The following is a 14,572-nucleotide window of genomic DNA, read 5'->3' as shown; positions in this document are numbered from 1 at the left end:
AGCTATACTCATTTCGTAAATGCTTATAAGTATAGATACAGCCATGCGTGGCCTTCAAATTATGGAACTCGTGGCTTTGAGGGATTTGTTGATAACCAAATTACATATAAAAATTGTTGGCTTTTTGTTCCCAAAGATTTTAATATTCTAAATAGAATATAACGTATTATTCTGTTCTTAAACCCATCATTATAAAACCACCAACCCAAAGTCATTGAATTTAATTCGTACGTAAATTAGACCGAACTCGCAAACCTGGAACCATTAAAAGACGCGTCTCACAAGTTCCAAGTGTCCCTGGTTTGTTTACAAACAGGGTAAATGACTTCATTCACACCTTATTTCCCCAGGGCCGGATTGAGACAAGATATCCGTCCTTGAACTTTCGTGCCGAAGGACGTCTAGCTCGGAATCTCTGCTAGCCTGATACCCTTTAATCCAGTTATATTTAGACCATTGAAAAACGTTAAGCCATTAACTCTTTCAAAGACTCACTTTCCTTTCCAGTCTGATTTATAGGACTGCTGCATGCATTGCGTATTTCTTTTTAAACTTGAGTGTTTTTATTACGCTCGCTTAGCGTTAATGTAAACTTGATATGAAATTATAGACACGCGATGATTTCATATTCTTTTTCAAAATTGCACTCCGAGGTGGGAAAAAACAACGACAATGATTATTTTTTGGTGTTTATATTAATTACACTTAATCCTATAAGTATATCTCACCGTCTATGATATTCAAATTTAAACGGAGAGCATGTTATCACAATCACAATTTGTAGGTGTAAGACAGAGTAAGTAAGTAGAGTAAAATGGAGTTCATAAATAAAAAACAATTTCCTACATCGTAAAGATTTAGTTTGAACTTACCAACTTAATCTCCAGTTACACTTAATTGCAAGTCGTCAAGTCTTCGCAATAAAAACACGTTTAAACTCTTATAACTCATTAAGGCTTAACGTGTCGTGCAAAGAAATGGTAAACCAGACCCGGGTGAAATATATCCGGGCGGAATCCGGGCAGACACGGCGCAGACGGCCCTTGAACTTTAACCGGCCTGTTACACGCAACAGCAAATAAAACTGCCCTGTTATATCATAAATTCGCCTTTATTACCGACATATTAGGGGTCTATACTGAGTAAATGGAGAGTTGAATGCACAGGGCGTGTGGCTGTACACGAAAAGGTACGCAAGACAAATCGACTACAATTTGTCTGCGATGTCGCCGACTGAAAATACCAACTATAAATCGGACCTTTTTGTTCTGGTTTCATCGCGTTTTACACGGGTTTAATTAAATGAAGCGATTTGTTTGATGTAATCGTTTGTTAATTTTGCATCGGATGTTTGTTAGTATCTACCTATTTTATTTTTGTTATTTCAATACGAACGTCTAATATGCGTCGATATAACTAGTAGGTAGATACTAAATATAATGTGAAATGAACACCAAATTATGGCGTCACTTTGGGTAATGGATTAATTTTAAAATTAAAACTTCAAAAGAAAATTGATCGATTTTATAAGATTTTCTACTCCCCGAACGACTTGAAGGCACGGCGTCGTATAACACCGGATTGAGTGCGACCACATGTTGATGTAACCGATTATCCGGATTTTGCCATACGCCTTATACTACAAATATTGCAACAACTTAATTTTTCTATAGGAACTAATAAAAATAATTAAATTTTAAACTAAGTAATATCAGTCTCAAAATTTTGCTTCGTAATAATAAAACTGGTTAATAAAAATACTTTATTAACCGAGACTAACTGAATCATCTCCAAAAAGTATCTATTTTTGAGGAGATTAATATTTTTATCAAACAAGCGCCGAAAACAGTTTGTATTGAAATTAAGCAAATGTGTTACAATGACTTATAATTTTCAATGAATAGCCAACCACTGATTACGGAATCAAACACAAGTTGAAACAAGCCAGAGGCCCTCTCTAATTACGCGCTAAACTGTAATACTTGTAAACAATCCTGACCTACCGTGACGTGGGCGATTCGTCTTCAGAATACCCGGGTCAATTCATCCGGTCGGGTCAACGACCTTACTTCGGTGGAATTTTATTACGCGTCCACAAATATAACATCATTCTTTTTCGAATTGAATTTTAATATTTAAAGACGGCGAAAAGTTAACTAAATTTTATCCGGTGTGTTAGTGTGTTGAGATTGTTACTGTCTTAATTGAAATTATTAATGTTTCAGGGCCCCACGTGAATCTACGTAATGTAATCAAGCAATCTGATTTTCTAAATAAACAATAATAGTAAACCCTTCCAACACGATAAAGACCAACACTGTTTAATTGAATTTGTTTCGGCAATTTTACTCAGCAGTGGCCGTTCCAAAATGGTAGTAATGTCTAGTTTTTTGAGAAATACTATATAATTTATACGTGAAAAAGTGCCTGTGAAGGTCTGATATCTGAATAAATAATTTAACTTTGATTTAAGATTCAAAACTATAATAATAATGCGTCAAAAATACAACACGAGTTTTATCTATAAACATCACAAAATATAAATAAAATACATTTCGCCCTCCTGACCTACCACAACATAGAGGAAACTATCTGAGATAGCTTGTCCGGTTTTTATCCTATACCCGGGTGCGATTGGCGTGTCCGGTGATAAGACCCGGGTCAGCGTAATGTGCCGGCTCTCGACACTTTATACGTCTATTTTTTTCTTTTATATCACTATTGCATTGGCTTATTAAAATACATATGAACTTGGTGTTAAGAAAATGCCCAAGCAAAATGTTGGGAATATTTCTGACTCTGGTAGTCGTCATTGACTAACTGAATCCGCGACTTCGTCTGTGTGACATTTTAAGTTCTAACTACTTCGAACCCGTTTGGATAACACCGCTGTTTTTGCTATTTAGAGGAGAAGAACAAAAATAGCAAAAAAAAAATTCAAATGTTACAAGAAATTCTTCAATGTATAAATGCAATGACCAGTTTTTTAATAATAGATCAATATGTTTATGCATTTCCATGCATATTTTAGGACGAAAAAATAGTCTCTTTAGAAATTGTTCTTGTGCATTTTTAAACTTTTTAAATTATTATTAGTCATCCCTCTATCTCTTCATTTATTAAGAGCACAATTATAATAAAGTTGCAAGAAAATCTCGTTCGAAAACACCAAACGTGAAATAAGTGTTAAAAATATGTTTACAATTTAGTAAATTGATTAATGTTGATTTACTTGGTTACAGGTCTTACAAGATATCAAGGTAAATATGTCATATTTGTCTTATCTGTTCTTATCTTTATTATTTAATCTTCATTCGTTCGTTCCTTTTGGTAATTCCGCTTTACGTTCCTAGTTGTATCTTTGTTTGCGCAAATCTCTTGCGAATCGTTTTTTTTTTTTTTATTATTTTCATTTCGACGTCTATTCATATGCCAATTTTGAATTTCTTTTACACACATATTATCTACCGTACTTTCCTTGTTATTTATTTGCTTTTATTTAGTAAATAACATCATTTTCTGTTTTGTAACTCTGCGTTGTTTTTTTTTTTTTGCATTTTTCTAATATTTTTAGCTTTCAATGTAAAAGCTTTTGTAGATCTTCTTACATTAGTGTAAGTTAGTGTAGTTTGTACGTTCTGCATTGTAAATTGTGATAAATTGTTTAGTTTGATTTTGGCAGTCTTGAAAAATATAATAATTTCAAAACGTTAATAAAAATCTGTGTCTGTATGTAATACATAATATCTTAGACACATTGCGACCGCGAAGGTTCGATACCTATGTCGGAAGGGGATGCGGGGGTGGGGGCGGTCGATGGGTCAATGACCCCGGAAGGATTTTGATGCCACCCCGTACCGCCTTCGACTTATTTATTTATTAAAATTACTCATTTAAATCTCCGTAGTAATATTAATAAAGTTGACTTGATTCTAGCTTTATACGTGCTTTAAAGTTGAGTGCTTTGTCGACATCAATTTTAAATTAAATGAGCTTTTGTTTCGAGGGCTTTGGTTCAAAATTTGTGAATATGAATGATAAACTTTCATATGATAATGAGGTAAAAAAACTATGAGGCTGTGACGCCACGAAACCCGGCGCCAGCGCAAAAAATAAACCTTAAAGTTAAAATATGACTGTGATTTTACAACCGGCTGCCAGTTGACGACAATCCTCTTTAGGTGTGCTGTCAAGGTGTCCTCCAATCGCCTCGTTCAACATCTACATTCAATTCTAGGGCGGGAACTACACGCCACATATGTATATTAAGTAGTCATGAGAGTAAAATTGACTCGTAGGCTTTGTAGAGCCTGTCGTAGCACTTGCTACGATATTTTCATACATTTCTAATTAATTTATGTACTTCATTAAATAAATTTTTCACTAGAGCTTTCGGCAACCTTAGTTTTCAATATTTAACTTTAACACTAATTCGCCCAACAATTTTATTATATATAATACGATTGATTGACGAATGTCAAAACCTCACATAATAATACAATATATGTATACTAATCTAATTAATAATAATTCCATTTTGACATTTCCCGTGTGGGTATAAATACAGTATCCAACTCGCCTTCCATCTCTTTCGTACAACAATCGTTCGAAGTTTGAAGATTCTATTTACAAAACATTTTGAGCGAGGTTGCCGCACCGTGCGCCGGCGCTCGTGACGTCACTCTGGGGTTTCTCTGTCGTTACCTCTCTTTCTAAACACGCACCGTTTCCAGTTACGAAATGATTGTATGAAGTGAATTTGTAATGAGATATTAAACATTGCGATTAGAGGCTATTTTAGCTTCGCAAGTAGAATCAACATGCTTGCGATGACACACCAAAGCTCCTAAAGCATAATTTTTTGATAGATCTTCACAAAAATTTTCCAAACAAAAAAGTTTTAAACAAATTAAATACTTGCTGAACACAATATCCGTCTGTATGAAGATAGATAATCTTAATATAGGAGGATATGTGTTTAACAACTTTATGCATTTTTAAAAATCTTTTTAGAATAGAATAGAATAGAAATCATTTATTCCAAAGAATATGGTGATATAAATAGATGACAACAATCAAAAGTACAACATATTCTGTAGTGAGACTGTATGGTTTAATTTAATGATGAAAAGGACCTTCTTTAATTTTAAAATTTCTAAATATTTGACATAACATGTCACGAAAGATGACTAAACAAATTGAATCAATTGTGGGCTCCGACATTTAACGGATGAGGAAGAGACAGAAAATTGGAACGTCAACGTCATTGAGGTATTTTCATTGTGATTTTAGAACATTGTTCTTCTTGGTGGAGTGACTTCCATGTCTGTTTATCCTCAGTCTCCTTGTACGACACTGTTCTTACTTCCTCTTTTCTTTGGTCTATACTTATATATAAAGCCCTTCTTGGCTTTCTTTTTTTAAAGTGAAAACTTATTTAGCGGCGTTGTGCACTTTTTGTGATGGGTAAAAAATGTTTAACTCGCGTCAGGACACGTGACCCTGATCGAAAATTCGTAAGACGTCAAAAGTGCACAACGTTAATATTCAAGTTTTCACTTCTGCCGGCGCTCCCGGATTGCAACAGTTTTTTTTTTTAATCTTATATTTACAAGAAGCACTGGTAAATGCATTTCATCATAAAATTCTTCTTCTTCTAGCCTCAATGACCCTTCCATCAAATTCTTAATGAAACCTGTCATGTCGTATAAGCTGGCCAAAAAACATTCAAACGTCTCGTTTTGATAACTTTTAACAATGATATTTTTTAGTCTACTAGATTTAGCACTTCTATATTCGTCTCATTTTCATTCCAGTTTATTATTTACATTCATCACCATTACCGCATGTCAAATGCCTCCAGATATTCTCTATTTTTTTAGCCATAGTCCAGGTTTATGGCTAAAAGGAGCTATAAATAAGTAGGGTCAAAATTCGTCGTCCTTCAAAGTTTGGACGCGAAAAGCCGAGATTATAATAACGTTACATCTTGTTTGGATATCAGGTACTGAATGTTATGGAAACATCCGCGCGAATTATTACCACTGTTGCGGTAATCAATTATTATTTGTTAAACATTCGTCTATTGTTATCGCACGCTAACATAACAATAGAATGGTAGAAAATCGTTTGCCTTTCGCTGACCGATAGGGACGTCGTTTTGCAATTTGTAGCAGAAAAGGGCGACTGGAGGCTTACCATCATCTCTTAACGCGATCCAATTTGCGACCTAAACTGATCTGCATCGCAATTTCGTACCATCGACTTAATTTTCAGTATTAATGCGAATCATTTTTGGTTCCTAACTATAGGCCAACAGTTCTCAGTTTGTCAGCTCATCGGTAGCTTGATGGCTTAATAATGAATCAATGCTCAATGCAAAATGGCACCTCGTTTGTCCTGAGTGTTCATCAGACAGATGTGCTGAAAACTCAAGTAATCGCAGCCACGTCAAGGAAACTTTGTGTGGAAAAAGGAGCAAAGATTAAGACTAAAATATGCGTCGTTTTTGAGTCATTCCTTAAAAGAAGATATGTGGATCTAAATCTTCTTCAATGACACGCCAATGTTGTGACATTGAAGCCATCTGAGATTATGTTTACACGAGCCGATAACGGCCGTCAGGAAGCGCTCAATTCGAGCACAATCGAAGAAGGCTACGACCAATCTGGGTATAATGGACAACCTTCAGCCGCTAAATTTGTAAGACGTAATATAGTTCAGTCTGGAGAGATGAGTGGGCAAGGAAAATACAATAAATTTAGATATTAATCTTAAAAGTTTATTATCTAATAATCAATAATTTGTTCTTTATATGTGAAATAAAATAAAAAAAAAATAAAAAAAAAATAAAAATAAAAAAAATGAATGATATTATCTAAAAATCATATTATCTAAAAATGCTTATCTAAGCATGTCAGGAATTTACTCAATATCTTCTCATGGATATCGTACGAGACAATTAAAGGATATACAGACAACATTGGCATTTCCAAAAAGGTTACTCTCAGACAAGCAGCTGCGCGTAAAACTACAAAATTGTCAAAATGGTTAAGGTCTCATTTTCAAGCGAATTCTGGCTTCATAGAACAAATTCTTAATATGGCTGACATAAAAAAAAATTGCGCATTTTTTAAGGAAATTAACCTTTCACTACACCAGCGCCCCTGGCGTCAGCTCACATATTGTATTGCCATTTAGTTATTACAAAATCATTTCCTGTAAAGGAATGAAAACTCATATTAAATGTGTGTGAAGACAAAACAACGTTATTCTTGTCATAAAATTATCAAAACACTCGGTCGCCTTGAACATTTTTCCTTGTCTTGTTTATTTCTGTCACAAGAATTATATCGCTTATTATTGAGGAGTTTTAACAATGCGGCGTGTGGTTCCCGCCCGAGAATACCAATGTGAATGTAGTACGTGGCGACTATGCGATAAAAGAGGACTTCACCAACTGTGAAGGGCTTTTTATCCCATGATAGGCAATAACAGCACTGCTAATGAGGGTTAAAGTCAAGCAGATGGACGGTCATAAAAATATAGCGGAACCTTCAATTCCCTGGCTTTTTAAGAGACAGCAATGGAGGGAGAGAGTTTGTCTCAAAAATAAACGAAGATAGTTTTTAGCTCATTCAATAGCTACAAGTGTCAATCGGGTACATACGAGTATGATAACTTTTGACATCGAACTACAAAAATTTAATTACAAAGAGACAATAAAATATGAATCTTAATTTAGTATCATATATTATATTGTCTATTAAGTAATCTGTTATAAATTACTAGTGGTCCGTCCCGTCTTCGCTCGGGTTACAATATAATAAATTATACAGCTAAACCTTCCTCAGGAATTACACTATCTATTGGTGAAAATCGCATGAAAATCCGTGCAGTAGTCTTTGAGTTCATCGCGCACAGACAGACCACAGACAGACACGTCTGTCTGTCTGTGCGCGATGAACGTACGTACGTATAAATTTGTTTTATAATACGTAAGAATTTAGTTACAATTGGAGGTTCGTTGAAATCTTTTGTTCGAGAACAAAATATATTGCAACATTTTTATTTAGCTCTCCTTCTAGGGCGGAACCACACACTATAATAAATTCTATTAAATATTTGCAAATCATGAATATGAATTAAATTCAACGTCTAACTAGAGACGGGGATGCAACTTCAGTCAAGTTACGTCAAGTTAACTTTGCTACAGTGCAGTGACGTCAAGCTCCCCATGTTCATTGCAAAATCGCCTTTAACACTGCCGCATAGAGGTCAGTGAAGGGTAACTTGATGTGAATTTAACTGTACACTGCTGAGAAGTGTGGGAAATACTTTGATTTAGCTTAAGTAGGAACGTTATATTCCTAAAGTGTTCATGGATTTAATATTTATTTTGTTAACACTGTAACTAATTTGTTCGCCGCGAACTTAGATCTCGCGAACACGATAAATGTTTACAAAATTGTGAATATTTCAAAAACGACTGAACCGATTTTGATGCCCAATGAAATTAAAAATTCTATTGGCATATCCTTATCCATACCTTTTAAATTTCATCAAAATCGGACCAACGGCCCGAAAGTAGTCGCGTTACAAACATACGTACATAAATACAAAGAAAATATTTTTGCCCCAAGTAGAATGTTTTTTGCCCCAAGTAAAATAATTTTCTTACCAATGCTAATTTTCTCATCGTGTGATCCCAGCTACATTCGAAGCTGTGACGCCCGGAAGCCGACCGATGATATATAACTGACTGCCTGACTTCAATCCTGTTTGGTGATGCTATTGTTCCCTATAAGCTGTTAGGGCATGTGTCCCTTGTGCGGGGCCACACACCACAATAGTTTCTACAGTTATATAGCGGAAGGTCTAACCTAAAATCTGGTATAGATTTCATCGCGATACGTTGCTTAGATCCCGAGATATCGATGATAAAATGTTATGACTATGAAAATAAAAGCGTACAAAGTTGCTGGCCAGAGCCAATATAAACTGAGAATAAGATTTTTACATTTAATAAATAATGTACTCTCATTTATCAAAAATGGTCAAAAGTTTGTTCAGCAATTCTGCCGGAAAGTCCTACGATAAGGGTGTAGGACATTCCGTAATGTTTCCAGCACACGTGATGTTCTGGAAGCCGGCCAAGATGGCGGCAGATGTGGCTGTATTGCGGGAAATTGGCGGCGATCAGTCTTGTCGTAGTTGTGTGGTTCCGCCCTAGAATAGGACCACTCCATATCCTCCCGTATATGTCGTACAATACGACTAAGACACAGCCTAGATAGGTGATAGGCAACGGCATTCTCAAGGAGGGTTGACGACGAACGAATTTTAAAAATTTTAATGTTTTTTACGCTGACCCCGGGCTTGCAGAGTAGTCTTGTTTGAAAATGGCCAAGCGATAAAACGTCTTGTTTGTGTATACCCGCAAGACAGACATACAGACACACGAGTGATCCTATAAGGGCTCCGTTTTTTGATTTTTTGTACTGAACCCTAAAAACTAACGGAAACGACATCCAATATTAATTCAGTATCGGTAATCGCTCATCGATCACTCGATAAGATAAATCGATTGACTTACTTAAGTGGACATAAAAGGAATACGTCGACTGTTCTGTAGACATCCTCGGTTCGGGACCGCTATGAAGATATCGTCGATGTTATAGAAAGGGCGTGTTACAAGGCATGAGAGTGTATCCGCGAATATTTCGACAAACTTTGACGGATTCGGTATACATTGCTGGTTTTTCATTGCGGTAAATAAAATCACTCATACAACCACGCAATGTTCATGCATTCGCGTCAGCATCTGTCCGAGTTCGGTTATAGCGTGGAGTCTACATTACGATGAACAGATTGCATATAAAAGGTTATCTTTATAGATACTAATGTTGGGAAAAAACTATGTGCGTGTGGTCTGAGGACCCGCCTCTTGTCCTTTTCTGTTAAGCTGGAACTTAACAGAAAAGGACAAGAAGCGAAAAGGCTATAAGCCACCAAAACTTTTTAGAACCAAAAATGTTTAAGACAGAACTAGCTTCATGTTTTTTAGATATTACCTTTTAAATATACATCATAACTACTGTTATGCGGGCCTTGGGCGTTACAGCCACGAGTAGTGAGATACGCGACGATAAAGATACTGGTACAGTCAACAGCACATCAAGTTACCGTGCATGAGCTTCTATGGCATGGTAATAGCGGTGACTTTGGGTAGGTGCTGTTGACTGTACACAGAAAATTGTTTGAAGTTCTGTGTAGTATATTTTGAAAAGATTTCAAAGTTATTGTAGCCATTTACATTTTTTTGGTTTAACGCCGCTTTTGCCTATAACTTGGACTGTGTAACCGCTCCCGCTTGGTCCAAGAATAGCTGCTATACACGTGTCCCGCCTAGGATTCGACATCTGTACATCTTTTGCATTCACTGGCCTCTTCTGACTCATTAAAATTTGCAATATGAAATTTCATGTTACTTTTTTTTTATTAAAAACTATATTGACGACAAGTTTTGCTTTTTAATTAATGGTAAATAAAACTATTGATGGTAAATAAGAAGGAATGGTTGGATTTGGCTTGTAAAGACTTAGGGGAGACCTGAACAGGTTAAAAAATGTATAGAAAGGAAAATTTAAATACAGAATCGATATAAATAAAAATTTTATGTAGTCGACTTTAATTTGACGCTACCGTACACTCGTAGATAAATATTGGCTGTTAATAAAAGCTCGCCAACCAAAAACATATTTTCTAAATTTATTTTCTTATATAAAGACTTGTTCTACTTCCGCAATTCAATTTCAGTGCATTTCTCGTTTGAATTTTAATGCGCTGTCCTATTTCTTGGCTGGAACACCATCAATTTGAAGCCAGTCTGATAGCTTATCTAATTAGGTCGTGGTTACGCCTCGCTTTCCTATTAACTTTATCGATGTTTCAATTTTATTCGCCGTTTTAGCGGCCATGTTTATGAGTTCAGTATTTTATAAGTTTATTTAATTTTCTACTTATATTTTATTTAGGTAATTTTATAACTAGCGTTCTATCAACTGTCAGGGTACACATTAATTAATGTCCATCTGTCTATCGCATAGATCAAAAGAAAAAAGGCTATCCGTAGGTATCTGTCCATTCCCGTACGAATTAAGAATGCAACAAGGATGAGATATTTCCGATAATGTATCTCACTCTCTCATCGCGTGTTCCCAGTTTCATTCTTTTCATTCTAGGCTGTGGCGTCCTTAAGCCCGGGTGCGAGTAAAAAATATACTTTAAATTTTCAGCTCTGATTTCACGACTGACCTGCCTGACGTCGACACTCTTAGTGGTGTTTATGATATTGTATATTCTGTTACATTTTAATGTGAAGCCTATTGGAATAATTCCGTAAGAGATAACCCTGGTAATCCAAACTTGTAAAGTACAAAATTGTAATGCCGACTATACATTTATCGTTCAGATTCGACATACGTTGCTGGCTGCGTTGAACAAAAGCTCATATACAAACTGCACAATGTTCGCGCATTCGCGTCCTGTTTGAGTTCGGCGATAGTCTATAGCCGGCATAACACTTTTGCAACGTATCTAGATTTATATTTGGCATTTCACGATTTGTGTAAAAGATTAACGATTTTGAAACGGAACCAGTAAATCAACAACTAGAATAAACAATCTAAACTCTGGCGAAATTAATCCGTATTTCACATTGAAATGTGAATTTATACGTTTTGACACGGAGCCAAAAAGATCAAAGGCAACCTTGGCCCAATCTCATATAGCCGAAGTCCACAATGTAAGAATTTTAGCGTGATCTCATGAACTTGCAAATTTACTGTCGCTTTTTAAACTCGATAAATCGTCTTAATTTTTTTCAATTTAAATGTCAATTTTATTTCATTTCAATTGAGTGTCTCACTTCCTGAGCAAAGGTCTCCTAAATTTATTTTCCTTTAGGTCTGATCCTGTGTGAAAACTCTCAAATTTTTTAGTTAGTTTAACTTTTCAAAATCGTCTCGTTGTCCGTCTGTACATTTGAATTACTTACTCTGTGCCATGATTAAGTCATTATGTAGCGAGCCTAGGGACCAACACTGTTCTTTCAATGGGTTTCTTTAGGCATTTCTTCTCAGCAGTGGTCGTTCCGAAATGCCAGTAGTTTGTAGCTTGTGAGAAATAACTATAAATGTAGAAATTGACGAGAAAAAGTGCCTGTGAAGGTGTAATTTCTGAATAAATGATTTTAATTTGAATTTGCCTTAATTTCTTAGGTTACTTAAACTACGAAGTTAATTTTCGAAGTGATTAGATTTTTTTCATTACTACCCGATGTAAACTTGGGTCATCCTTGGGAATAAACATTTGAACTGATAAGCCAACCTAGGACGAAAAACAATTTTTATTTTGTCTGATCGATCAACTCCTAAAATACGAAGCAATGTCTGTTTTTACTGTATACTTTTTGAAAAAAATATGTTTCTTTATTACAAAGTTTTTGTGAAATTTAACATAAAGTTTTGTAGAGTTTGTCCTTTAGGACTGTTCGTTGCTAGAGTCATCGTTAGAGTTATATTTATTAATCTCTATGACTATTTGAACAATTCACACTATTTCATATGAGAAAACTTAGCCAACCAATTCTTGCGATATAATCCGACGTCCTAGGTAATCGACGTAACGCAGTACGTTACGACAAGACGATTTGCTGGCCGGACCTCGTAATGCCACTACGACTTTTCGATAATTTAGACCATAAGTTAAAATCAATATTTTAAAAAAAGCATGTGCGTCGCATCATTCGTTACTCTGTCTTGCCACATTTGTCACTCAGCTAGGATGCCGGATAAGGAAGAAATTAAAATAATAACCCAGTTCTTCCTAAGTTTACGTAGTAATAAGCCAAGACAGTCAAATAAAGCCTAAAGAAGCGATTGTTCTCCACAAAAGCTCAGGCCACAAAGCCTATTGTGTACGTAAGTTTGTCCGAGCTTTTGACTTAGTATTGTCGTAAAATGCATGTGGAACTTATCCTGTGACAATAGGATTGAATGCAGTCTACTAATTTAACGTATTTTATTACTTAATTTATTCAGAAAAATTTTATGCACGAAACAATACAATTTAATTTATAATTTTGTTAACATTTGGCAAATATGTTTTAATTTGTAAGTTTTTTTTTTTTCAATACACAGCAAAAAAAGTAATTTTACATTATTGCATAGAGTAACTTCAATCGATCATAGTAAACTATAAATATTAATAAACTTATATAAGTTTCTTTCTTAAATCTCAAAAGAATTTAAGGATAACTAACAAACGCAACAAAAAATAAATATCCTGTTTCGGTAAACGATCGAAGACGAAAAAACTATTGTGATAGATTACTGTGGAATATTTCTCTATAAGGTACAATACCCAAGTATTGAGGATTTTCTGGTCTAATGAACAAGCTATAATTGTAAGATATTTGAAGTATTCCGTTTAGCGCACCACTTGGGATTGCGCCGTTTCAAATCGCTTCTTAACGGTTCCGTTCGGACGGTTCTTAACGGACCCTTATTTAGGTAGGAACCATTGGTTTGATTTTGATGAAATTTAAAAGGTATGTAGGATCTGACAATACAATTTTTAAGTTCGTGCGGCATCAAAATCGGGTAAAAACTACTGTTTTTGAAATATTCACAATTTAATAAAAAGACATCAAAAATTTATTGTGTTCACGAGGTCTATGTTCGCGGCGAACATCTAGTTTATTTATTTCAAGTCTTCAAAACAAATATACTACATCACTTGTGACTACTCTCGTAGTGAACTTAACTTAATAACCACATTTTGATTTCTTACTCGAATCGCACCCGATTATTGTCTATTGCGCTAAACCTAACCGGATAGGTGCTATTCCAAATGGTGCGCTAAACGGAATAGCTGAGATATTTTTACACTTTGTTATTCAATATAATTGAATTATGATTTTTTGTAGTTTTAATTTTCGAATTCGAAATTTAAAATTGCGTTAACTTTTTGTACAGTACAGCTAGCAAAAAAGTTATTCACCCATGAATGCATGGTGAATGAACATCATCTATAATTTCTTTCGTATTTATGATCTAATTACACACTTTCATGGCAGATGTGTTTGAAATGTCTCTTATTTCGTTAATGCGAAAGTTTGTGAGGATGGTGTGTATGTATGTGTGTATCTTTGTTACTCTTTCACGCAAAATCTACTGGACGAATTATTATGAAATTTGGTACACGGGTAGAATATAACCTGGAATAACACATAGGGTACTTTGAACCCGAAATTCCCACGGGAGCGTAGCCCCGATGCACAGCTAGTTTTGATATCTATTTAGAATGGTAAAATGAATTATTAAATTAACGGAACAGGTAAACAGGATTAAATATATACTTATTATATTATTATTACTGAAAATAAAACTAGAATTCATTTTTAAACTCAGCTGAGTTCAAATTAGTCTAATCATAGCGAGATTAAAAAATTCAATCTGTAATTTGCGTTTTCTATTCCAATTTCGAATTACGAATGATATTATTGCCT

General features: G+C 35.0%; 1 protein-coding gene across 7 annotated transcripts in view; it reads left to right on the top strand.

Annotated features, from left to right (window-relative positions):
• The window catches only part of Tet (Ten-Eleven Translocation (TET) family protein), a 114,793-nt gene that overhangs the window by 81,362 nt on the left and 18,859 nt on the right, over positions 1-14,572 (top strand). For 5 of the 7 annotated variants that reach the window (XM_053746127.2, XM_053746125.2, XM_053746128.2 and 2 more), the window contains one exon: positions 3,243-3,260. The exons of the other annotated variants lie outside the window; for them this stretch is intronic. In XM_053746127.2, the coding sequence (XP_053602102.1) occupies positions 3,243-3,260 (18 nt within the window). The remainder of the gene's footprint in view (positions 1-3,242; positions 3,261-14,572) is intronic. 7 annotated transcript variants of the gene reach the window in all.

The sequence above is a fragment of the Plodia interpunctella genome, chromosome 6 (genome assembly GCF_027563975.2).
Source record: "Plodia interpunctella isolate USDA-ARS_2022_Savannah chromosome 6, ilPloInte3.2, whole genome shotgun sequence".
NCBI lineage: Eukaryota > Metazoa > Arthropoda > Insecta > Lepidoptera > Pyralidae > Plodia > Plodia interpunctella.
This window is presented reverse-complemented; position numbering and strand designations above follow the sequence as displayed.